We start from the raw sequence: 26,697 nt of genomic DNA, 5'->3' as shown, positions 1-26,697 counted from the left end.
CAGTACAAATAAAGATACTACAGTGTCACAATACAGATTTTCACTCTCAAAATAGAAGCAATAAATTATCTATGCCTGATATGCATTAAAAGTAGATATAAATATGTGTAGAAGGACATTCAGTGCTGAGTGTCAAAACACATTTTTTTAAATGCATTTTTTTTTTTTTTTAAGCTTGACATGTGCAGCAGATTGTAATCAAAGTCTCAGTAGTGAGGTTTCACGCGACGGAGTCCTGCAGGTCAGGAAGGACACAGTTCGACAAATCTTCGTTTTAAATGGAATAGCAGACACGAAAACATTTTAACTTCATGTGTTGAACGCACATTAATGGCTTCCAAATTCTTTCTGTCTTATAATTTAGACGGGAAATACATTGCTGTCGTGGTTCTGGAGGTAGAATGCTAAAAAAAAAACTAGGCCACATACATGCTAAACATTTAGTTTTTTTTTTGTTTTTCTTTTTTGTTTAAAGAACACATTTTGTACTACTCATCCAATGAGTAAACATAATAGAAATTAGTGTGGAAGCTTATTGCATACAACCACATTATACAGTGGGTATTTTTTGGTTTGTTTTTTTGAGACATTGGCCTTCCCACAACACTAAGACTTTTATGGACTAGATTTCTGCTCAGTTCTTTGTAGCTTTTTGAAATTATTATTTAACTTTGGTTTTATTTTGTGTAATACAACACAATAATTAGTAAACAGTGGGGTTGGGGGGGTACATAAAGGAAAGGGGGGTAATAGGGTATAGCCAATTTTACTCACAATGAATGATGTGACGTGATATCATTCATTATGTAGCTTTTTTTTTTTATAGAAATAGTAAGAAATTGCTATTAAAGATATAGTACGATTCACTATTTCAGGGCTAATCATTGCTGCCCAATCTATTAGTAAGGTAAATTACTGAAATGTAGGGTGTGAGTTTAGCTTTACATTGCTATTTAACAATATTCCAGCCTTAAATATCTTCAAAATGTCATTTTTGTTTTAAGATGTTTGGTTATGCGATTTGAGATTTTTTTTTTTTTTTGCAGTATGCAAGCCAATTTATACAAACAAACAAACAAGCAAAACACATGTATTGTTTTTTTAAAACATTTTATCCTCTTTGTGTGCAATACACCTACTGCTCTTGCCGGAGACATCCAAATCTATATACTTTTTTATTGGATTTCGCCAAATAGATATTACCTAATTTTTTAAATAAAAAATGTATGTCAAAAGCTCACCTCAAATCTAATGTGTACTTGTTTACATTTTAGGAGTAGCAATCCATAAGCATCACAGTGTAGTGCAATTTAATCACGATTAAAGCTCAAAACCGAAACGTTGTATTTAATGTTGTCCTTTGATCCAATAAACCTTTTCTAAAATACACTACATCGTGATGAGTAAGGATTGCTACTCCTAACTATATTTTGGCGACTGTGGATCCCTTTCACTGTACTTCCGATATGACCACAGTATTTCTACTTTACACCTATGTGCAACACATTTTCATGTTTAAATTTTATTTAAAAAATCAGTTTGTCACTTTTTTGTGCAAATGTAGTTTTCTTAATGCACAGAACAAACTGTTTTAGAATTACAGTAACATGGCTTACAATTCATTCACGGATATTCCCCTTTTGCCAATCAGTAGCTACATGCATCATTTTAAAATGCCTTGAGTGAGCATCTTACTGAACAGTTTGTGTGCTTGATGCCCTGTAACATGGCAGCCATCCTAAACTAGCAGACGATATTTGCACATGAACCACTATTTAAACAGAAAGCTTTTCGGAGAAGCAAGTATCTTTTGTCTGCACTTGTCCAACCAAGCCACATTTATTTCCTGGATAGCACTTTGCAGCCACGTTAGTCAAAGATTCATTCTCCTACCTTGGAGATGAACTGCCGAAGGGATTATGGAACTAGTCTGGCTTCCTAGAAAGGATGTGTAAAAAGAGCCATTTCTCTTCTGTTTAATTAGATGCATGTAGAAACATACACATTCGATTATTTGTTAACTGTTTATTCAGGTAAAGTATTCACGTAAAGTACACCAACATATTTATAGGTGAAATATGCTCATGCAGTGATTGTGGTTGATGCAATCAGAGAACAACAAGCATTCACATTGCAAATCCAATTCACCCCTTTAATGAGACGTCTTGCACTAAAAAGAAGAAGGCAATAAGAGGGTCCAACAACACCAAACTTAAAAGGGCCACTCCAGGCACCAATACAATATAATGCATTTGCCTCATTAATATGCTACATTTTTTGCATGCTAAAATCTTTATAGTTTTTGCATAAAATAAATGTTTTGCAGAATGCTGTCCCATGAGCCTGGCTCCTCTAGGGATAATTGTGGGACAAAATATTACAAAAAATATTTTGTGAAAATTATAAAATGTTATAATTGTAGTAATATAAAGATACTAATTATCATGCCCCCATGCCATAAAATGTTTCCTTATTAAAGACATTCACACAGTCTCCTAAACAGCACTGAGTGAGCTGCTTTAATTCTCAATTTGGCTGCAGACAGTCAGAGAAACTACAAATAGGTAGTGATCTCCTTAGTTTATGCCTCTCTGGGTGTCTTCTCCTACTAATGCAGGTAGTTTTGTTGTTATTCCGTACTGTCAGTGGCTGAGCTGTGTACATACATTAGATAAGGAAGTATATTTCTGGAGTGAAGGGGTGTGGCTAAAGGATTATGGTGCTGCATTCTGCAAAACATTTATTTTATGAAAAAAAACAAAGATTTGAAAATGCAAAAATACAGCATATTAGTGAAGACAAAAACTGAGATGAATTAAAGTAGTATGGGTGCCTGAAGTGTTCCTTTAGAGCACCAGAGCCAATACAGCTCAATGTAGTGGTTCTGGTGCAAATAGACTGTCTCTGCAGCCTCAGCAATGCAAACACTGCCATTTCTGAGAAAAGGCAGTCTTTAAATTGCCTCCTTTAACCTCTAGTGAGTAGATGCTGACTATCGCAGTGTCGCAATTACTGCCAATGCGCACTAGCTCTCTCCCCCCTGTGTTGAAGCATTGATTTGGCTTGAGATTATCTGTAATCAAACAGGCTCCAAAGTCATCCCGATGGGTTCAGGAGCACCCCAGATTTAGTAGGGGTCAGCAAGGATGGCATATATTTAGTTAAGATTTTTATTTTATTTTTATGGAAGTATGTGCCGGAGCCCATACAAGATGCATGCGTCTGCCATGGCAGGCAGGCCCCGCCCCCCGTTTTGGCAACTTTTGACTAATGGCAGGGCTCTTGTCCAGCTTGAGTTGTCACGCTGCCACGTCCTACTTCACAGTAGTGGAATACATCCATTTAACTAGCAAAAGTTTGCTGATTTAGACCTTTTTATTGATGTCTGCTTTTCACACCATTGTCATTTAAAACACGATGTCAGTTGGAAATGTTGAACGGTATGGACAAAATCACTTGCTAGTGATAGCAGGAATTTCTATTAGTTCTTCTGGGCTAAGGTTTTGAAGGGCTTAGCTCATTGGCTGGGAGCGATCAGCTTATACATTACTATTAGTAATGGAATTTTGAGAGAAAGTGAAGGTGTGAAAATTGGAAAAGGGGCTACTAGGGCACTCCTGTCACTGTGGACACAACAGCAAGCTGTTGTGCTAATGGTGTTTGAAGTGCTCCTTTAAAAGGGATGTACATAGTTGCCAACTGTCCTGTTTTTGCTGGAGTCTGTCTCAGGCAATTTACTCTCCCGTGACAGTCCCGGCAACTTGCAGTTGTGTGTCAGTGAGCTTGTGTGTGTTAGTCAGTGAGCTTGTCTGTAGTGAGCTTGTGACAACTCACCACCACCAGACCACCAGGGCATGCACCCCTCACTCACACACAGCACCCCTCACACACACACAGCACCCCTGACACAAAGCACCCCAGCACACACACGCACAGCACCCCTCACACACATACTCAGCACCCCTCTCTCACACACACACACACACACACACACACACACACACACAGCACCCGTCACACACACAGCACCCCACACACATACACACTGAACTCCTTACACACACAATGTCACAATTGGTAGGGAACCTAACACACAGACAGGAAACAACAGACAGAATTGCAATACAGATTCTTAGAATGGCTGTGCTAAGCAAAAGAATAGTCAATGCAAGCCAAAATCAAAGGGAAATAGAGAGAGACGATAACCAATTTTCGGTAACCAATTAATCAGACAGTGTATAACGCACTATTGGGCTAAACAAAGACCACAACAGGGCAGTGAGGCAAGGGGGAGGTTTTCTTGTATACATACTGGGTGTGTCTAATTGGCTAACCTCCACGAGCGGCGCGGAGGCAGGGGATCTGACACACACACTGCACTGCACCCCTCACACACACAGCACCTCTCTCACACACACAGCACCCCTTACACACAAAGCACCCCTCACGCACACAGCACCCCTCACACAAAGTCCCCCCTCACACACACAGCACCCCCTCCCACATAAGCACAGCACCCCTCACACACACACACACACACAACACCTGTCACAAACTGCACCCCTCACACACACACAGCACCTGTCACAAACACAGCACTCTTCACACACTGCACACCCACACTGCTCCTCTCACACACACTGCACATCTCACAGACAACCCTACACACATACAAAGCACCCCTAAACAAAAACACATACGCTGCACCCCACACTGCAGTCTGTGTGTATTCATCAGTCTCTGTGTGTTTATTCAACAGTGTGTGTGTGTGTGCATTCAGCAGTCTGTATGTATTCAGCAGTCTGTGAATGTATTCAGCATTCTGTGTGTATTCAACAGTCTGTCTGTATGTGTGTATATTCAGCAGTGTGTTTGTGTGTGTGTATTCAGTCAGTGTACTGTGTGTATGCACTCTGTATGTGTGTGTGTGTTTTCAGCTGCCTGTGTGCATTCAGCAGCCTGTTTGTGTATACTCAGCAGTCTGTTTGTGTGTACTCAGCAGTATGTGTGTGTGTACTATGCAGTCTGTATGTGTGTATGCCACAGTCTGTGTGTACTCAGCAGTCTGTGTGTGTGTACACTCAGCAGTCCGTGTGGGTGTACTCAGCAGTCTGTGTGGGTGTACTCAGCAGTCTGTCTGTGTGTGCTCCGCAGTCTGTCTGTGTGTACTTAGCAGTCTGTTTTGTGTGTACTCAGCAGTCTGTGTGTGTATTTAGCAGTCGGTGTGTGCGTGTATTCAGCAGTCTGTGTGTGAATGGGTTCAGCAGTCTGTGTGTGAATGGGTTCAGCAGTCTGTGACAGTATTCAGCAGTCTGTGTGTATGTATTGTATATATGTATTGCATTTGTTGGAGGTACCAATAAATATAAACTTAATTTTATCAATAATTTTTATTCCTGTGAGTTGTTGTGTAGGAAGTGCCCCAGTGCACTGCATTGTAACAGGTCTGTGTGTGTATAATATCCCGGAATAGTCAGTGCTCCCTGTATAGTGCTGCTCTCTGTATAATACAGGTATGTTTGTGTATAATATCCTGGGACAGTCAGTGCTCCCTGTATAGTGCTGCTCTCAGTATAATACAAGTCTGTGTGTATAATATCTCTGGACAGTCAGTGCACCCTGTATAGTGTATAGTGCTGCTCTCTGTATAGTACAGGTCTGTGTGCATAATATCCCGAGACAGTCAGTGCTCCCTGTATAGTACTGCTCTCTGTATAGTAAGGATCTGTGTGCATAATATCCAGGGACAGTCAGTGTTCCCTGTATAGTGCTGCTCTCTGTATAATACAGGTCTGTTTGTGTATAATATCCTGGGACAGTCAGTGCTCCCTGTATAGTGTATAATGCTGCTCTCTGTATAGTACAGGTCTGTGTGTATAATATCCTGGGACAGTCAGTGCTCCCTGTATAGTGCTGCTCTCTGTATAATACAAGTCTGTGTGTATAATATCCCAGGACAGTCAGTGCTCCCTGTATAGTGTATAGTGCGGCTCTCTGTATAGTACAGGCCTGTGTGTATAATATCCAGGGACAGTCAGTGCTCCCTATATAGTGCTGCTCTCTGTATAATACAGGTCTGTGTATAATATCCTGGGACAGTCAGTGCTCCCTGTATAGTGTATAGTGCTGCTCTCTGTATAGTACAGGTCTGTGTGTATAATATCCCGGGACAGTCAGTGCTCCCTGTATATTGCTGCTCTCTGTATAATACAGGTCTGCGTATAATATCCTGGGACAGCCAGTGCTCCTTGTATAGTGTATAGTGCTGCTCTCTGGATAGTACAGGTCTGCGTATAATATCCTGGGACAGTCAGTGCTCCCTGCATAGTGTTGCTCTCTGTATAATACAGGGTGTGTGTATAATAAGCTGGGACAGCCAGTGCTCCCTGTATAGTGCTGCTCTCTATATAATACCTCAGACTCCAGGAACTCGAAGAATCAGAAGCAGTGGAGTGGTGACCAAAGCCTCAATCTGAGACATTAACATGTTGAATTGGTGTCATGAAAAGGGGCTAATGGAATATGTACATATGTTTTCCTTTTGCTCCCATTTCTCTCTTTAATTCCAATCTTAAAATTTCCCTTTTATATCTTTCATTTCCTATTATCAGCTTTTTGTTGTTGTTTTACTAATGTATGTTCTATGGTTTAGACCAACTCTCTGGCACATCTGCAGAAGGTCTTTCTATATTTGTACTGACAGTGTCACCACTGATACCCAACTCACCTAAAGGTGATAAAATGCACCTGTGTGATATAGATGCTGTGTATCTATCGTATTCCAAGGATAATGGTACTGTTGGTGGGAACTTGGTGTTATAAAGGTCTACTCAGTAAAGAGAGAATTGCAGGGAATTGTGATGGGAATTTCAAACTTTAGGTCGAAATAGTGCAGGGAAAATGCTTCCAACTTGGCTACTTTGGCCTTAAGTTTGAAATTCCCATCTCAATTCCCTGTAATGATCTCTTTATTGAGTAGACCCTGTAATCTGCACTATGATAAGTAGGCAGAGATTAATTATGCGGGTTGGACGTAGTGGGCGGGGCTTTGCAGCAGTGGGTGTGGTAAATTTTGAAGGTAGTAATTACCAGATTTTACTAATTTCATGACGTAAAGTCATGATTTTATAAAGGACACGGAGGCGAATATTATGCTTATCTCTTTCTTTAATATACCTCAGCAGCAAAGAAAAAAGTTTTAAAACATTAAAAGAATCAACTAGGCTAGGTACTCCAGGGGTTAACCTAGTATGCTATCCTTAGCCAATAGGAACAGTCCATGTATCCATGTCCACCCATGTGACCTCTCTTCTCCCTCTTTCTTTGATCTTGCCGAAGCTTCAATTCATCAACTTGCGTAGATACTGGGTCCATAACATGTGCGTCGACCTTCATCTTCATAACCAAACAATGAACTTTAACCAATTGAATTGAGATGAAACTCGATCAACCATAGCATTTACTGTGATTCGTTAAGCTGAAAGGAGAGAAAAAAGAAATGGTAATGTGTGGTCTAGAGACTGTGTGTCGCAGTTATGAAGGTTAAATCCTATAATATATGAACCTCTACAGACCATATGTTCTACTGTAAGCGATATTGTTTAAGAGTCATTCTAGTTCATTCATTACATTTCATACCAACCCACAATATTACTAGTCATACAATTTACTGGGTGGGATTTCACATCTTTCTTGATATTCTAGTCATTCTAGTCATCTTACGCGATACTTATCATGTTTGTTTCGCGATACTTACTGGGTGGGCTAATATTCGCCTCTGTGTCCTTTATAAAATCATGACTTTACGTCATGAAATTAGTAAAATCTGGTAATTTTATTAAAGGACACGGAGGCTCATATTATGCTAGTTCAAAGCTGAGCAATGACTGATGATGTTATGTGTTCTGTAGGGTGAAAATAGTATTCTTTAAACGTGGATTCCCTTGACCAGTCGGCCGTCCGCAACAGGTCTTCCAACCTGCATCCCAGATTAAATGCTTTAGTCGCCATAGCTCCTCTAGTGGAGTGTGCTCCAAACATGGATGTATCAATGTTAGCGGAGGTCATCACCCATTTCACCCATCGGGCTATAGTAACCGAGGTTACTGGTTGATGTGGTGTGTTGATAGCTAGGAATAGTTCGTGCCGATTAGGGTTCCGAAATGGTTGCGTCCGTTTTTCATACTCTTTGAGACACGCTGTTGGGCATAGGTTTGTATTGTGAGGGAATGCTGGGTAAGATACCGTAGTAATCGTTGTTTTTGTCCGTCTGGTAATATTAAAAGTGACCCCTGATGGGGTGAACGACCGTGCATCCACGTCCAATGCCCTCACATCGGATACTCTTTTGCAAGATATCAAGCAGAAGAGCATGGCCAGTTTCGCTGATAGCTGTTTAAGTGTAAGGTCAGAATTCTGTGGCCATAATTCCAATAAATGTAGGACTAGGTTTACGTCCCACGTTGATGCATATCTGGGTTGTGGAGGTCTTGCGAACCTCACTCCGCGTAAGAGTCTACACACCAATAAGTGCTTCCCTATTGGTGTTCCTTCACAGCCTTGATGTCCAGCCAATATTGCTGACCTATAGACATTAATAGTATGATAAGCTAGGCCTTGATCATATAAGTATGTCAGGAAACGTAGCAGGTAATTCACAGGAGCATATACGGGATCCACCTGTTGTTCCAAGCACCAACCACTCCAGGAGTTCCATGCTCGACTGTAGGATCTCCTGGTTCCTGGGGCCCAGGCTCCCGCCAATAATTCCAGCGTTGTCTGTGGAACCTCCGGGACGACCCATGGTCCCCTGATAGGAGCCACGCTAACAGCCTGAGTTGCCCTTGCATCATCAGTGGGTGTGGGTTCCCTTCGGGGTCTGACAAAAGGTATGGGTATTCTGGGAGTAGTCTGGGAAGATCTATAGACATCTCCATGAGAGAAGGGAACCATGGCTGTGTTGTCCAGAATGGTGTTATCAGGACCAACGTCGTCTGAGAGCGGTAGAGATGTACTAGGGTTCGTGCTATCAGAGCGAATGGAGGAAACGCATATAGTTTTCTGGTCGGCCATGGCTGGAGGAACGCATCCGTAGCTATTGCGTCTGGGTCTGGTCTCCAGCTGAAGAATTTCGGTAGTTGCGTGTTCAAACGAGACGCAAACAGATCCATGTGCAGTGGGCCCCACAGGTCCTGTAATCGTAGGAATACTCCGCGATTCAGGCGCCAATCGCTGGCGTCCCGCAGGTATCTGGAATTCCAGTCCGCTACAACATTCGTGAGTCCTGGGATGTACTCGGCTCATACTGATATGTTGCGGTCCAGGCAATATTGCCAGAATTCCGTGGCTAAATCTGCTAGGATTTTGGACCTGGTGCCGCCAAGGCGGTTGATATATTGCACCGCTGATATGTTGTCCATCCTTAATACGATGGAGCAGTGTGTCTTGGCACCTAAAAGGCTCTTCAGAGCGAATGCTCCTGCCATAAGTTCTAGGCTGTTGATATGCAGCATCCTTTCCGATTGGGACCATCTTCCGCCTGTTGAAATATGACCACAACGCGCTCCCCAGCCCTGTGTGCTGGCATCGGACTCTATTATACAATCTGGAGCGCTGCCAAAGATTGCTCTGCCATTCCACGCTTCCATGTGCTGCAGCCACCATTTGAGTTCGTCTTTGGCTGTGTGATCGAGCTGTACGGAGTCTGAGTAAGATTGACCTGATTGTAGTTGGGCCGCTTTCAATCTTTGTAGGGCCCTGTAATGTAGAGGTCCCGGGAAGATTGCTTGAATGGACGCTGAAAGTAGTCCAATAGTCCTGGCCAGTTGTCTCACCGTGAGCATTGGGCGAGTTAGTGTTCTGCGGATCTCTCTTTTGATGGTTTTGATCTTTGTCTGCGGTAATTTCAAGGTTCCTTGGACCGCTTCTATATTGAATCCTAGGAATTCTATGGACTGTGAAGGGGTCAGAACTGACTTCTCCCAGTTGCATAGAAATCCCAGGTTGTTTAAAAGTGTAATTGTCCAAGTTAGGTGTTGTTGGAGTAGGAGTGCGTCTTGAGCCATGATCAGTATATCGTCCAAATATACGATCATGCGCACTCCTCTGCTGCGTAGCAGCGCCACTACCGGTTTCAACAGTTTCGTAAAACACCATGGAGCCGATGACAGGCCGAAAGGGAGGCAGCGAAACCTCCACATTTGAGCCTTCCATTGGAACTGCAGGAAGTGGTGGCATTCTTCCGCTATGGGGATGGCGAGGTAGGCATCCTGTAGGTCCAATTTGACCATCCAGTCTCCCAACCTGAGGAGGTCTCGCAGGCAATGAATCCCTTCCATTTTGAAATGGCGATACCGCACATATGCGTTGAGTGGGCGTAAGTTTATCACTGGTCTCATACCTCCGCCCTTTTTGGGGATAAGAAATAGGTTGCTCAAGAAACCTGGAGAGTGAGGCGCGACTTGATAGATCGCGCCTTTCTCCTTTAATAATTCTACTTCCTTTGACACGAGTTCCCTGTCTTGTGGGGTAAACACTATTGGCCGAGGGACCGAAGCTTGGACTGGGGTTTGAACAAATTCTATGTGGTACCCCCCCACTGTGTTGAGGACCCAGGCATCGGACGTTAGTCTGTGCCATGCCTCGATGAACTGGGATAGTCTGCCCCCCACATATGGTGTACAAGAATGGGAATTCTGAAAGGTACTCACCATAAGGCCGTCGGCCGTAAGTGGCGCCTCTGCGTCCTCTGGGTTGCCATGCCCTGCCCCTGACAGGGAAGAAGGGTGAGGGGTTTCTGGTTTCCACCTGTGGGAATCTTGGTGAAGAGGAGCCTCGGTAGCCCCGGTAGGAGCTCCTAGATGAACGGCTGGACAGACGGCCCCGTTGTCTGCCAGCCCCCCCAAAAACCTTTGGGGCGAACACACACTTTAAGTTTGTTTGTGCTTTGTCCAGGGCTGTGAATGTATTAAAGTAATTGCCTAATTCTTTGACAAAATTGTCTCCAAAAAGGAGACCTTTTGCCTGCGGTCCAGGTTCAGACAATGCCATGTTGACCAGCTTAGGGTCGATTTTCATAAGAACCGCTTTGCGCCTTTCTGTACAAAGTGCCGCATTGGAATTGCCAATCAGGCATATAGAGCGTTGTGCCCACTCTCTGATGGCCAAAAGGTCCACTGGTGTGTCCCCTGAAAGTGCCGCTTCGACCATGTCGAATATTTTTGCACTGGGGCCTAAAGAATCCAGCACCTTGTCCTGGCAATGGCGCAGAGAATAATCCAGCCCTTTCTTGGCTTTCCAGCCCGATTTACCCAGAAACTGGGCAATTTTGGGGTCCAATTCCGGTGTGGCGCAAGCCATATCCGGGACTGTCGGGCGTGGGCATTCTGCCCTCAACTTATTCCTGGTACCTTTGTCCAGGGGTTTCCTAATTCTGGCCGCTATATATTGGGCCACATGGTCAGCAGGAAACCATTCTGTCGACCTCGGGTGCTGAAGGTCATCAGGATTAAATAGGGGTTCCCCTTGCGGATCTAAAATAATTGAATCATCCGCTGGCTTTTGGCCTTTGTTGGCTGTTTTGCCAGTTAAACTGTGCTCTGGAGAAGAGTTCTCCGATTCCAATGAGCCCATCTCTTCTGGCTCGCTCAATACCTCCTCTTGGTCCGAATCAGTGTCGGATATTTCTGTTTGGGCTTTTGCCCATTTCCATGACCTCACCATTTTTGCCCGGTGGGAGGCTCTCTTACGTGGGGGCCCCACGTCCTCATCAGTGACAGGGTGCAACCTGTCCGTAAAATCAGTTTTGGAGGTTTGTTTTCCCATGTAATGGGTTTTTTTAGTAGCCTTGCGACCGCTAAGGGGGGCAGGCTTTTCATCTTGGGCCTTGGAGCTGGGGCCTCTGTGGTTATGACCAGACGCCATAATGGCATTACTAATGGATAGGGTCAGATTGTCAGACATCGCCCCCATAGCCGTATAGATTGCCTGCGTGACTGATTTAGTCATGGTTGCATCTAATAAGGAATGGAACTCTTCAGAGTTCAATTGTTCCCCAGACTCCACCTCTTCCCCTAGAGGGGAGATAGGTTGTGGGGCAAGGGACCCACCATGTGTGGTGTCCTTATTGCTCGCAGCCGACCTGGCACATTCTTGTTCCTTAGGCTGCTGCATTATATATATATAATTAAGTCTGCTCCAAAAGTCACTAATTTTGCACAGTAATATTGGCCCTCGGAATAAACAATTTAATTATAACTGCTGTGATGCAGTACAATACTGGCCCTTTAATATTAGTAATCAAGGACACAGGGAAGAATTTACCTTAAAAGGTAACTAAAATTGAGGAGATAGGGCAAGGCACAAACAAGCTGTCAGCTTACCTAGTGTTCCCTCCGAAATGGCTGCAAAGGGACACTAGGCTGGCTGACAGTTATTAGCCACTACCCCTTCCTCGCGCTCCCGCCCAGTGGGTTGGGAGCGTCGGGAGAAAAGCGCGGCAAATTTCTGCCGTTAGAGGGGAAAATGGCCGCCGCGCTATGCGACCGCGAATGCGCATGCGCGGGCGGCTCAGTGAAATGTCCGCACTGAAGCCGGCCGCCGCGGAAGCTATGAGGGAAATAAAACTTGATAGTTTGCGGGTAATAAACTACCCAGCGGGATAGGGGAGGGGGGAGAGTGGTTCTTGGACCGGAGGAAAAAGCCCGGTCCACAGTACGAAGTTAGGGGCATAAGCCCCAGTAAACACCAGGGCTGCCCCTCCTCTACCTATAGAAATCCCTATAAAGGGACACTAAAACACTCTTTCTACCTCCCTGAAATCAGCAAATTATGTACAATATTAATGTAAAACAATAATATAAACACAAATCAATCTATTACAACCAAAATCAACAATAATTTTACTCAAATACAGAGAGCTAAAATTAGGTGATACTTAGCTGAGGCAGCAGCAAAGAAAGAGGGAGAAGAGAGGTCACATGGGTGGACATGGATACATGGACTGTTCCTATTGGCTAAGGATAGCATACTAGGTTAACCCCTGGAGTACCTAGCCTAGTTGATTCTTTTAATGTTTTAAAACTTTTTTCTTTGCTGCTGAGGTATATTAAAGAAAGAGATAAGCATAATATTCGCCTCCGTGTCCTTTATAAAATCATGACTTTACGTCATGAAATTAGTAAAATCTGGTAATTACTACCTTCAAAATTTACCACACCCACTGCTGCAAAGCCCCGCCCACTACGTCCAACCCGCATAATTAATCTCTGCCTACTTATCATAGTGCAGATTACAGGGTCTACTCAATAAAGAGATCATTACAGGGAATTGAGATGGGAATTTCAAACTTAAGGCCAAAGTACCCTGGAGTACCTAGCCTAGTTGATTCTTTTAATGTTTTAAAACTTTTTTCTTTGCTGCTGAGGTATATTGAAGAAAGAGATAAGCATAATATGAGCCTCCGTGTCTTTTAATAAAATTGATAGCTGTGCTGCAAAATGTCCCTGGAATTTTTTTTCAAATGTTGACAACTAAACTACTAAATGGACTTTAGTGAATCTCTGGTTGTGTGTGGTCCACAAATGCACAATAGTTCTCAGTCTCATTACCCTCCACATGTGTTCACTTTGACAGTCTTGAATTTAATTGATAACTCCTAACTCATTTGTTAGTGGACCTTGCACATTTCTTTATTATTTTACTATTGTGGCCCGAAAAAAAGTCAGATCTGGTATTTAATTTAACAAATATTAACAAGCCGGCCTAAGCTAATACAGGTTGAGTCTACCTATATTTCCAGCTGTATGTTCTAACGAATGCAGAAAACACAGCTGGAACTCATATTTGCCAAACAGACCTTAATTAAACACACACAGCTTTAAATGAAATGTAATTATATACGTTTAATTATGTGTGAAACAGGGCTGAACACATGCAAAATGTAAAGGTTGCAGGAATACGTAAAAGCCTGTTAGAAAAATTATAATCGTGTATATTTTATGGGCCTTACACACACATCCTGCCTGTTATGACAGGTATTCAACATCTGTTTTTTTCAGGAAAGCTTATTCAGTAAATGTCTAATTTATAATTATTAGGCTGTGTTGTTCATCAAGTGCTTTAAAGGACTACCTACTCTGAACTAAAATGTAAATTTCATAGGAAAGGGACAAACTGAAAGACAACTGAGTCTCAGACTAGTAGCAAACCCTTCAATTAATGATGCATTACTGAAGTAGGTACAAAGGTGACAACGTTTTGACCAAGTGCAGTCCTTCATCAAGTATCCTAGATATTCCTTATTATTTTATTGGTTTGGGTATTGCTTTCACTGCTACGATACAGAGGAATTTTACTTCATGTCACAGTGTTCTTTCTATCTACTAATAGTTATGAAAAAAATATGATAATTTCTGGTCAAGTCTAGAAATACCATGTGGAATGCTCTGTGAAGGTATAAATCCACTATCACTGGGTTTAAATATCGTTATACGTTGCATATTATATTAATATATCTATAGCTATATTGTACATTACAGGCACATTTTTCAATTCGTAGCATAACAGGTGCAGTTTGGCTTTCATTTCTCACCTCCCTAGAATATTTGTCTTTTTTTCTTTGCAGTTTATTGGTTGTTCTGACAAGCCTTGGTTAGATTTCTGGAAAGTGTGACATATTTGTATGAGCACATTCCTAGTCTCGACTTCCAAGCGTTACAGCTGCAAGCAAACCATTGCAGATTAGAACAATCTCTGCCAGGATCGTTAGTCAAGCCAAGCAAATGTTTCAAACATCTGCTGTTGGACTTCAACACTTAGGACCCTCATCCAGCCTAATGAGGAGCTTGGCAGATCAGATCAAAAAGCATTTGGTTTGCCAAATTTGGGCTGATATGTCCAATGTGCAGGAAACCAAGAAATACATTATGTATCGTACATAGTGGGTTAGGTCTTGCTCCAAGATATTGCACTGGCTTTTAAATTTTTTTTTTTTTTTTTTTTTTAGAATACTTATTTTATAATCAAAAAAGAGGTTTATTTTTAAACAAAAAAAAGAAACATGTCAGGGTTCCCAAGGACACTCTGGTAACCAGGAAGAAAATAATTGGGCCCTTTGTATGCCCCCGAAAACTAATATTTCAGTTTCACTGGCACAAATCTGTGTGTTAAAATGTCTGATTTCATCCTGCATTTAATTCTGTTAGATGGAGAGGATACTTAAAGGGACACTATAGTCACCTGAACAACTACAGCTTAATGTAGTTGTTCAGGTATTATCTATAGCTCCCTGCAGGCAATCTAATGTAAACACTGTATTTTCAGAGAAAATACAGTGTTTACATTGATTGATAGGAATACCTCCAGTGGCCGTCATTCAGACGGCCACTAGAGGGACTTCCTATCACGCAGGGCCCTAAAAAGGCCCTGTACACGTCAGACGTATTAAAATACGTCTGACGTGTTCAGGAGAGAGAAGGCACTGTGTGCGCGCCTTCTCTCTCCAGCCTGTCAGCGGAGGAGGGGGGCGGGCAAAGACCGCAAGCTGAGCTGCCGCTCAGCTCGCGGCCACGCACACCGCGCGCATGCGCGGTAGTGCGCTCAGCACTTCAGAGGGCGGCATGAATGAGCGTCTGATTGCTCCCTGCTTGCGCCCGCCTATTTCGCCATTTTGACGAAATAGGGGGCGCGGCTTCACGAGGCTCCCGGCGCTGGAACGAGGTGAGTAAAATCACCTCCCTGGAGAGTCCCTTTAAGTTAAAGAGGCACTAGAAAGGTGATTTTACTCACCTTTTTCCAGCGCCGAGCAGGGCTCCTTGCCTCTGGCCCTGCCCCTGATGTGCCATAGGATAGCATTGGACTGGCTGAGATAGTCAATTCTGGTGATCTTAAAAAAAGGCGGTGGAGGCAAACACTGCCCTGGCCAGTCAGAATCTCCTCATAGAGATGCATTGAATCAGTGCATCTCTATGGGGAAAGTTTAGCATTTCCATGCAGAGCGTGGAGACACTGAACATCAGTGCTGCATAGTGTGCAGCACTGCCCCAGGAAGTACCTCTAATGGCCAAATGAGGAGTGGCCACTGGAGGTGTCCCTATGGAGCAATATAAACACTGCCTTTTCTCTGAAAAAACAGTGTTTAGGTTGAAAAGCTTGTCAGGAATAATTATACTCACGAGAACAACTACATGAAGATATAGTGGTTATGGTGACCATATTATCCCTTTGTGTAACCTCTAAAGAGGGCAGTTATGTGTCTCCCTATTCCATAACACATGTGTGGCATGGTGTGGAAAAAGAAATAGAGCTAGGCATCCCCAGCTTTCCATTTTTTGTGCCTCCTGTGTTGTGTGTAAATAGTACTGGTATCATATTACCTATGCTTAATACAGTTATGGAACTGTGACTTTCCTTGTTCCATATCCTAACATGTGACATGATACATCAACAGCATCAGCATGGTCTGCTCATTGCTGGGGGTCATGGGAACACCTTTAATAGTTGAAGAAGAAAAGATTTGTTACCTTGGAGAAATATTTGTACTTTAATTCACTTGTCAATGCAGAAGGGCCAGTTTAGCTCTATTGCCCAAGATTCCCAGGCATAGAATGGTACCAAACAGGCCGAGTTTTTCTAAATAAATGTCACAATTATTTAGAACCAGCGAGCGCTGAGTTGGAAAGGAAAATCTGTTCATTTATTTATTGGTAGCCAGTCAAGAGAACGCTTCTGATGAGTATTTCTCGAGCTGTTTCCAAGTAAAAAATTTATATTGAAATATCCTTTCATTGATAGAGAGCTATGAATGTTCTAGCATTGACAGCTGACATTGGTACCTCACAACATATTACCAGCTGTCATTATACCATACAATTCCTCTTTCTCTTGCTTTTCCTTTACCATGTACTTCAGCCGTATTGATACATCAGTGCTCATTTCAAGTGCACAATAGAAAATAAAGAAAATAGAGCATACAATAATTATATAATGAGACAATGTGTCACAAAACAGTGATTAGCAATTTAATAATAATAATAATAATAAAAAAAAAAAAAAAGGTTAACTATGAATTTAGCATTTTTTTTCATTTTATATTAGCACACGTTATCGGTTGTTTTCCCGCATGTTAAAACGAGAATGATTACATTGGATTGTAAATAGCCATAGAGCATTTGCATATTCAGACTGTTTAGTAATTGCTCTTGAGGCTGAAAATTGCTTTACAGATTCTGTATATACAAATTACATTTCCAAAACTTTGTTTGTCAGTGCAGAGAAGGAAGGAGCCACACTGAGCAGTTTGTAATAACGTCACGTTTTTGTATAATTAGTTTCGATTTTTACATAAATCATGCATATGTTTTCAAATACCCTTCTCCTTCTATGCATACTAAACACTGTCACGTTACAGAAAGGAAGAGACTGATTATTACAAAATACTCTCATGTAACAGAAACCTGTATGCTAGCTTCAGATCACCCTAGAAGTCTCAAGAAAAGTAGAGTGACATAAACTAGCCTACGGTGGGTTTATAAGATTTGTGTTTACATGTACACAAACTTACATTACTTCAGTTATAATTTATAGACTCTTGTTCTGTTTATATGAACTTTCAACTAGGTTATCTTTTTAAATATATTTTTTATATCATACACTGATCACCCACAACATTAAAACCACCTGCCCAATATCGTGTAGGTCCACCTCGTGCTGTCAAAACAGCTCTGATATGTCAAGGCATCGACTCCACAAGACCTCTGAACATGTCCTGTGGTATCTGGCAACAGATCCTTTAAGTCCTGCAAATTGCGAGGTGGGGCCTCCATGGTTCAGATTTGTTGCAGCACATCCCAAAGATGCTCAATCTAATTAAACTCTTTGTCATGTTCCTCAAACCATTCCTGAACAATGCAGTATGGCAGGGTGCATTATCCTGCTGAAAGAGGCCACCACCATCAGGAAACACCATTGCCATGAAAAGGTGTACGTGGTCTGCAGCAATCTGTAGGTAGGTGGCCCAAGTCAAAGTAACTTCCACATGAATGCCAGAACCCAAGTTTCCCAGCAGGACATTGCCCAGAGATAAACACTTCCTTTGCCAGCCTGCCTTCTTCCCATAGTACATCCTGCTGCCATCTCTTCCCCAAGTAAACACATAAGCACCTAGCCATCCACCTTATCCAAAAGAAAACATGATTCATCAGACCAGGCAACCTTCTATCATTGCTCCATGGTTCAGTTCTGAAGCTCACATTCCCATTAATGGCACTTTCAGTAGTGGACGGGAGTATGTGGCTGCCGGTCTGCGACTAGGCAGCCAAATAGTCAGCAAATTGAGATGCACTGTGTGTTCTGACACCTTTCTATCATGGCCAGCATTACGGTTTTCAGCAATTTGAGCTACAGTAGCTCTTGTGTGTGATCAGACTAGATGGGCTAGCCTTTGCTTCCCATTGGCACCCATGATGCTTCCTTGCATCACCTTTGGTAGGTACTAACCACTGCATGCTGGGAACACCACACAAGACTTGCTGGTTTGAAGATGCTCTGACCCAGTCATCTAGCCATCACTATTTAGCCTTGTCAAAGTCACTCATATTTTTTTACTTGCCCATATTTCCTGCTTCCAACAGATGAAATTCGGGAACTGAATGTTCACTTGCTGCCCAAGATATGCCACCCTTTGATAGGCACTATTTTAACAAGATAGTCAATGTTATTGACTTCACCTGTCAGTGGTTTTAATGTTGAAGCTGATCAGTGTATAACACAATTACAATAGGGGAAGCAGCACATGGCCAAATCAGGAGCCAACTTAAGTCAAATAACAGAATTTACCTTTATCCTGGATGGGTGGTGATATGCCATCAAAGCAGTGGTGTTACTATAGTGGTGGCAGATAGTGCTTTTTTTGTAATCATGACCTGAAGTCTCAAGGTTAAGATGGACCTAACCTAAAGGTACATACAGACATACATACGCTTTATTGCTGTTCATTGGCCATACATACACACACTGTGAACATGCATTTTGTAATAAATTATCTTTATCAAGTGGTTATTTATTCCTAAATCCAGCCATGTAGCTACATATGCAACTGTTCTTTGCCCTGAGATCCGGTTCCATTAGTGATATATAAGTACTACTAGAAGTGACCCTGGTATACAGGGAGTGCAGAATTATTAGGCAAATGAGTATTTTGACCACATCATCCTCTTTATGCATGTTGTCTTACTCCAAGCTGTGTAGGCTCGAAAGCCTACTACCAATTAAGCATATTAGGTGATGTGCATCTCTGTAATGAGAAGGGGTGTGGTCTAATGACATCAACACCCTATATCAGGTGTGCATAATTATTAGGCAACTTCCTTTCCTTTGGCAAAATGGGTCAAAAGAAGGACTTGACAGGCTCAGAAAAGTCAAAAATAGTGAGATATCTTGCAGAGGGATGCAGCACTCTTAAAATTGCAAAGCTTCTGAAGCGTGATCATCGAACAATCAAGCGTTTCATTCAAAATAGTCAACAGGGTCGCAAGAAGCGTGTGGAGAAACCAAGGCGCAAAATAACTGCCCATGAACTGAGAAAAGTCAAGCGTGCAGCTGCCAAGATGCCACTTGCCACCAGTTTGGCCATATTTCAGAGCTACAACATCACTGGAGTGCCCAAAAACACAAGGTGTGCAATACTCAGAGACATGGCCAAGGTAAGAAAGGATGAAAGACGACCACCACTGAACAAGACACACAAGCTGAAACGTCAAGACTGGGCCAAGAAATATCTCAAGACTGATTTTTCTAAGGTTTTATGGACTGATGAAATGAGAGTGAGTCTTGATGGGCCAGATGGATGGGCCCGTGGCTGGATTGGTAAAGGGCAGAGAGCTCCAGTCTGACTCAGACGCCAGCAAGGTGGAGGTGGAGTACTGGTTTGGGCTGGTATCATCAAAGATGAGCTTGTGGGGCCTTTTCGGGTTGAGGATGGAGTCAAGCTCAACTCCCAGTTTCTGGAAGACACCTTCTTCAAGCAGTGATACAGGAAGAAGTCTGCATCCTTCAAGAAAAACATGATTTTCATGCAGGACAATGCTCCATCACACGCTTCCAAGTACTCCACAGCGTGGCTGGCAAGAAAGGGTATAAAAGAAGAAAATCTAATGACATGGCCTCCTTGTTCACCTGATCTGAACCCCATTGAGAACCTGTGGTCCATCATCAAATGTGAGATTTACATGGAGGGAAAACAGTACACCTCTCTGAACAGTGTCTGGGAGGCTGTGGTTGCTGCGGCACGCAATGTTGATGGTGAACAGATCAAAACACTGACAGAATCCATGGAATCCACAGTGTCCTTGCAAACAAAGGTGGCTATATTGGTCACTGATTTGTTTTTGTTATGTTTTTGATTGTCAGAAATGTATATTTGTGAATGTTGAGATGTTATATTGGTTTCACTGGTAAAAATAAATAATTGAAATGGGTATATATTTGTTTTTTGTTAAGTTGCCTAATAATTATGCACAGTAATAGTCACCTGCACACACAGATATCCCCCTAAAATAGCTATAACTAAAAACAAACTAAAAACTACTTCCAAAAATATTCAGCTTTGATATTAATGAGTTTTTTGGGTTCATTGAGAACATGGTTGTTGTTCAATAATAAAATTAATCCTCAAAAATACAACTTGCTTAATAATTCTGCACTCCCTGTATAGTGACCCAGGACATACTTGAAAACAAGAGCAATCTCAATGTATCTTTCCTAATGAAATAGTGTATAAATAAATAAATAATATAAATAAATGCATATTGCTGTTGTTGATATTATTTGTTTCATAGAGTTAGGTCATTCTCTTTCCGCAGGTCCAAGATCGACTGGATCGTTACTGCTGTGGATTCAAACCTGACCCTACTGAATCATGTGTAGAAGAGCTTATGCATGACAAATGTGGGAACCCAATGGAACTTGTCTTAGTGCACATCCTGGTAGGTCACCCTTTATCACAGATTTACTAAACTACGACACAATTTAAACTAGTAATGAAATAGCCAATGGCAGATAGTGACTTATTTACGGCACCTTTGGTTCATTCTTAGACACAGATGGGTGTGGGAGTCAGAATTCCTGATGAATGTGTAATTAAGTTTTGCGCTACAGCTTTGAGTTCATTTCCATGCGTCACAATCTGATGTCTAAAATGGCTATTTGTAAAGTTAGTGACTCTTGGCTGTCTCCAAGCTATAAAATGTTAAAGATTTGGTTGACCATGAAAATATGTCTGTATCATCTAGCTGTGCTGACCTGCTTTCGATAGATAGCATGGTGTCCGGGCATTCTAGTTGTAGTGGTATCTTGTGGTGCAACGCCATGACCCAAACAGCCTTCCCTGTGATCGTTTATTAGGCATAACAGATTGCTCACTCTGAAGCTGGTCTCAAGCAAATATATGTGAGTGCGTTATTATTATGTGCTCACAATAACTTTGCTTTTTTATGGTAATGCTACGAGTAATAACAATGCCATGAACAGCATACTGTAACCTATCACAATAATAGCTTCCAAGTGGTTCTAAAGAACAGTCACTGTGATGTTTGTTGGTATTTGATAACAGAATGCAAGAAGCAGGCAGGAAAATGTTTTTGACTGGTTGGTAAAAGTGCAGAAATAGAAGTAACATTAGGTTACTGCTGCATTTTATAGCACCATCAGTTTTGTTGTGAAGTTGTAAAGGCTGCACAGCTATAGATTCTTGACTGTAGATGCTCAGTTCCTCCCCATTAAAATAAATGAGGGAAAGGCATTTGCTTTGTGTGAAACTTCCAAAAATGACATTGTGACAGCCACATGCACAATGAACGCATTTAACTGGAAGCCATTGTGGGTGTACTTTTTATATGCAAGTCATCCATCACTAGTCGTCTCCCATTAAGTTTGTGGAAGATGCACTGGATGTGGACACCTATAATATCACATGATTTAAATAGCAATGGGATTAGCTGCAGCTGTCATATGTCAGATTGGCTGGCTATAAACTTGGGTAAAACCTGTGCAAGACTCAAAAAGCAGGAAACAAGAGGTGCATCTCTTTGAACAACAAATTTAAGGTAGTTGGAGACCAGGTAATATTTCAGTTTCACACAAAAAACATCTTCTTTGGTATGCAAGTCAAAATCCCTCTAGCAGTGTTCTCCTAACTCATGTCTTTCAAATGTTGCTGAACAACAATTTATTTGATTCTTTTAATGTAATAGATAGCCAGAGAATCATGGTAGTTGTGTTCAGCAATATCTGGAGAACCTTGCTTTATAGTTTGTGGCACTGTAGACTCTGGACAATGGTTGATGTGAGAAAAAGTCTGGGACCAGCCATGGATCCTGCTGGGAATAGGGGCTTGAGTAGTCAACAATTCATGCTCTGCAGATGTCAGGCTCAGAAAAGCGTAATCATTTATGTCTTCTACCAACATACCATTTTTTTAGTTGTCTCCATTAATTTATTTTCTACAATTTGTTAACAAACAGAGAAATAATGTATTGAGCAAGGCAAGTCTCTCTAAATTCATTTTAGCACCCCTTCCACGTTAAAGACCCGAATCTTGGAGTCCTATCTGCCTACATTTTTTTATCTCCATCTCCTCTTTCACATTATTATCTTTTTCACTCTTCAGTTTTTTGTCTTATTCTGTCATTTCAGCTTCTGGATCCTATCCCCTTTCAGCTTATGATTCTCCTTATTCTACATAATCCAGAAGAACACAAAACTACTTCACTTTGTGTGCTGCATATACAATGTTAGTTCATTCCAAATGATGGATGATATCTGCCATTATAAAAAAAAAAAAAACATTTGGAAATTTAGAACTTATGTTATGCTCATATTCAGTGTATGTTCAGTGGATTCGTATATAATGTATTGGGAATGCTGTGTACATACACTTAAAATCAGCAAATGTATGCCTAGTGTGTAATGTTGCTCCTCGTGTTACATTGTTTACAGGGATGAATAGAGCAGAAAACGTAAGTAAAAAAACTAAACCAAAAAAAAAACACACGAAAATGAATTGAAATGGAACCTTTTTTTTCCTTTTCTATAGGTACGTCAAAGTAACCCATCTCAACTGGTTTATATTGACAATGCTGGACGACCCGATCACCCTGAAGACAATCTTAATTTTAGACTTCTACAAGGCATAGATGGGTAAGGCACAGCATTTGTTCTTTGTGGCTCAATCAAAACAAATCTCGCAGCAGGCCGAAAAAGTAATGCAAAATATTAAAGCGATTCTTTCACCGTCTGGGGTATTTGCATATTTTGCAAAGACCCTTCAACAGTAAATGTTCTGCACTGTCTTACCTGAACCTGTCCCTTGCTATTGCCGCCATTTTCATCTGGCCGGTTCTCTTTCACTCTTGGTGCTTCATCTGCCAAGAGCCCATTTCAGTGTTGTACTCTTGCGCAAGCTTGAGAGTACAAAACTGAGGTCTATGGAGGATCTTGAGAGACCGCAGGGTCCTCTATAGACAATGCCTTTTTCCCGTCAGCTATCAACAGTGAAGGCTGAAAGAAAGTACCAAACTTGATGGATGCCTTTTCTATTTTTTTTAAATTAAGTTTTGTCAAGTGTAGGGAATGTACTAACACAAAGTAGTCCCTGGTTTGTCTTAGATATCGTTTGACTGTGTTGGAACTTCAGGTAAATTCCAACACAGTCAATGTGACTATTTAAAGTGTCACTTCTTTATTTCTTATCTAGTTTTCTTTAAAACATAAAATAAAGTAAAAACTACTTTGTCTTATGTATTTTTCCTACGCTTGACCTTTTCTGACCCAAGGAGGCGCTTAAGTCAGCTCCATTTCCTGTATCAAGGAGAAGGGTGAGTACATTTTCTCTGACACAGGAAATGAAGTTGACATAAGCCTCTCCTTGGGTCAGAAAAAGTAAGCGAAGGAAAAATACATAAGACAGAGTAGCCCCTCCTCTCTCTATCTTAAGTTTTAAAGAAAACTACATCAGAAAAAAAGAAAAGAAGAATAGATTCTGTGAGAGGAAAGAATAGGAGAAAGGTAAGTTCAGCGTAACAGTGCCGCTTTAATAAAGAACTTTATCTCTATGAAATTATTATTTTATGTCACTTTAAGTGTCTAACAGAATTAGAAAGAAGACAAAACCCCATAGTTTACATCACTGTAAATAACAATATACCAGGTAAGTAATTATACGAGAGGACAAAGGAAGAGACCGTATGTTTAAGTTGTCCCGCAAAGTGTCAAACTTAAATCCTTGAATATGATTCATTAACCGGTACAAAAACTTTATTTTGGCATTAACCTTTTTTAAAATTTTATAAATTTGAATTTGGAGAATAGTCTTATTTGCGTAATAAATGCCTTTTAGTAGTTTCAAGAATGTGATTTTATTTATTTATTTTAATAGTACATTTGATTTTGATTTGCAGCTTACCCGATACTTCTCTTTTTAGCTGGTACATACTAAGTTACCATTTACCAAATTATACACATGACTTTGTGAGTATCAGCTGATAATAGTACGTGCAAGAAGAATAAAGTGTAAAGTTTAATCTAGTCACTTTGATATATATATATTTTTAAATGCCTTACTAGGTTTCCGGCGTCCGTTGTGCAACTTCTCAAGTCCGGATGTTTGCAGAACATGCTGTTAAAGTCATTGCAGATGGACGATGAGTTCTGGAAAAGCCAAGGAGGCTATGAAGGGGTAAAGAAATTAGTTGAGACCATAAACCGAAGAGGAGAGATCCTTGTGAAATACATAGATGACCACAATCTAACCCTTACCTCTCCACTATAAGAAAATAAATTAAAGCATTCTGTGATCTGTGAAACATTTGCCTGGAACTGTTTACTTGCTTTCTAGATAATAAAGGAAATCTCCAAACACATAAGAAACTTCAGCTAGCTGAAGTGTTTTATGTGTTAACATTGTGCCATTTTTTTTATTTTATTTTATAAAGGTTCTGTTGGCTCCACTGAGCTAACGGAAGCAGAAGGCGTGCTTGGCTAGAGCACGCCTGCTTTTAATTCTCAATGAACTGTATTACAGCTTATTAAGAAGTGTGAATAAAAAAGCCATGCATGAGAAACCTCTGGTCAATTTGCCAAGATAGATGGGGAAGTCTTCAGTAGCTGCAGATATTAGATCTGCAGCTATTGCAAGCCAATTTTTCAAATACCCCCAAAAAATACTCCCAAAATGAAAATACATAAGTTGTGTCTTTGCAGGTCTTGGACTTTAAATTACATTGCAAAAAAATAAATATATTACTGACACAACAAGATCATGTTACTGTCAATGTTAGCTACATCCAATAAATCCCCCTCCCCACCTGACCCAAGATTTAGAATTCAACATACACTTTAGTTCTGATGTTGATAAAACATGAACAATATGAATATTTAGAACTGGTTTGGGAATCTTTGTCTTAAAGGCTAAACATTTGTTTGTATATATATACGTACAGTTTACACAAAAGGTATGCTCTTGAATAGTGGAATGCATCCTTTTCAACTATTTTTTAAATCGCTGACGAATACATTTCAGTTGTGATATTGGGAGTTTTGAACCGGATGCAGGTTGCGTAGAACAATCAGACTCTGATGTACATAATGCACAAGGAGAGTCGTCGAGTTCATACTCTCTGAAATGTGAAATATATTTGATATAAATATGTATTATTTGGTTTCCTTGTATTGTTTTTTTTTTATTGTTCTCTGGGATATATCCAGACTGTAATCTACAGAATCACATTTACCTAAAGGTAGAGATTTCTGGAGGAAGCAAAAATGAGACGAGCACTTCTAGAGATGAAGCAAGTCTAAAAATAAAAATATTCCAGGTTTGTATTGTTCCGTCTTTTGAAAATATACCACTGAACTGTGTGACTCTACCTTACTATTTCAGGTAAAGATGTAGTTATAGTATAATAAATGTGTTTTGTGATAAACTGTGTACATGCCGGTAATAGGAATCGAAGCTAACATGTAATTTACTTTCAAGAAAAGAAAACAACTTTTTATGTTTTTATATTTTTTCAATTTCATATGTATTAACTTGATGCCTATACTGTATATTTTCAGTTTTCATAATAAATGGTTTCAGCAAAAATATTGTATTGCTCATTGTGTGTGTTAACTTTCTAACTTGTTAATAATACACATACATTCCATAGCTTTGATATCATAAATGAATTAAGACTTTTTATCCTCTGTTTTGCTCTGCTCATCACTGCCTTCTCTTTCCCATAATTTGTATTAAAATATTCTCCAATGTATCAGATATTAATCATGTCTCATGGAAAGCCTCTCAAAAGACTACCTGCATTCCATAAAGTTGAATGTGTGTGCAATAATTGGGCACTGGTTTTAAATAAAAATAAGAAGAGTTTGGAATAAGTGCAAAGGTGAGCTACAAAGTTAATAGGAGGAATGGAAGATTTCAGTAATAATAAAAGTCTAGAAAAAAATAACATTTGTTTACTTTAGAGAAAAGGCATCTCAGGTTGGATAATGTAGCACCTGATAACATGTAGGACCTGCTATTACCTTCCTGTCAGTCATCTTGTCAGTCATGTTATGGAATATTAAGAAGAATTTTAAGAATTTAGTAACGTTTTGTTACATTTTTGCAGAGTTAGCCAGAGAGACCAGAGGTTTTAGCAGACCTAG

At 40.9% G+C, this 26,697-nt stretch overlaps 1 protein-coding gene across 2 annotated transcripts in view; it reads left to right on the top strand.

Annotated features, from left to right (window-relative positions):
- Positions 1 to 26,124, top strand: part of GASK1A (golgi associated kinase 1A) — a 61,818-nt gene extending 35,694 nt beyond the window's left edge. For both annotated transcript variants that reach the window (XM_063452238.1, XM_063452237.1), the window contains 3 exons: positions 20,859 to 20,981; positions 23,090 to 23,193; positions 24,619 to 26,124. In XM_063452238.1, coding sequence (XP_063308308.1) covers positions 20,859 to 20,981; positions 23,090 to 23,193; positions 24,619 to 24,823 — 432 coding nt within the window. In that variant the 3' untranslated portion in view covers positions 24,824 to 26,124. The remainder of the gene's footprint in view (positions 1 to 20,858; positions 20,982 to 23,089; positions 23,194 to 24,618) is intronic.
- The last annotated feature ends 573 nt before the right edge of the window (positions 26,125 to 26,697 follow it).

This window comes from Pelobates fuscus, chromosome 4 (genome assembly GCF_036172605.1).
Source record: "Pelobates fuscus isolate aPelFus1 chromosome 4, aPelFus1.pri, whole genome shotgun sequence".
Classification (NCBI taxonomy): Eukaryota; Metazoa; Chordata; class Amphibia; order Anura; family Pelobatidae; genus Pelobates; species Pelobates fuscus.
The sequence above is the reverse complement of the archived record's forward strand: the minus strand, read 5'-3'. Positions and strand labels throughout refer to the sequence as shown.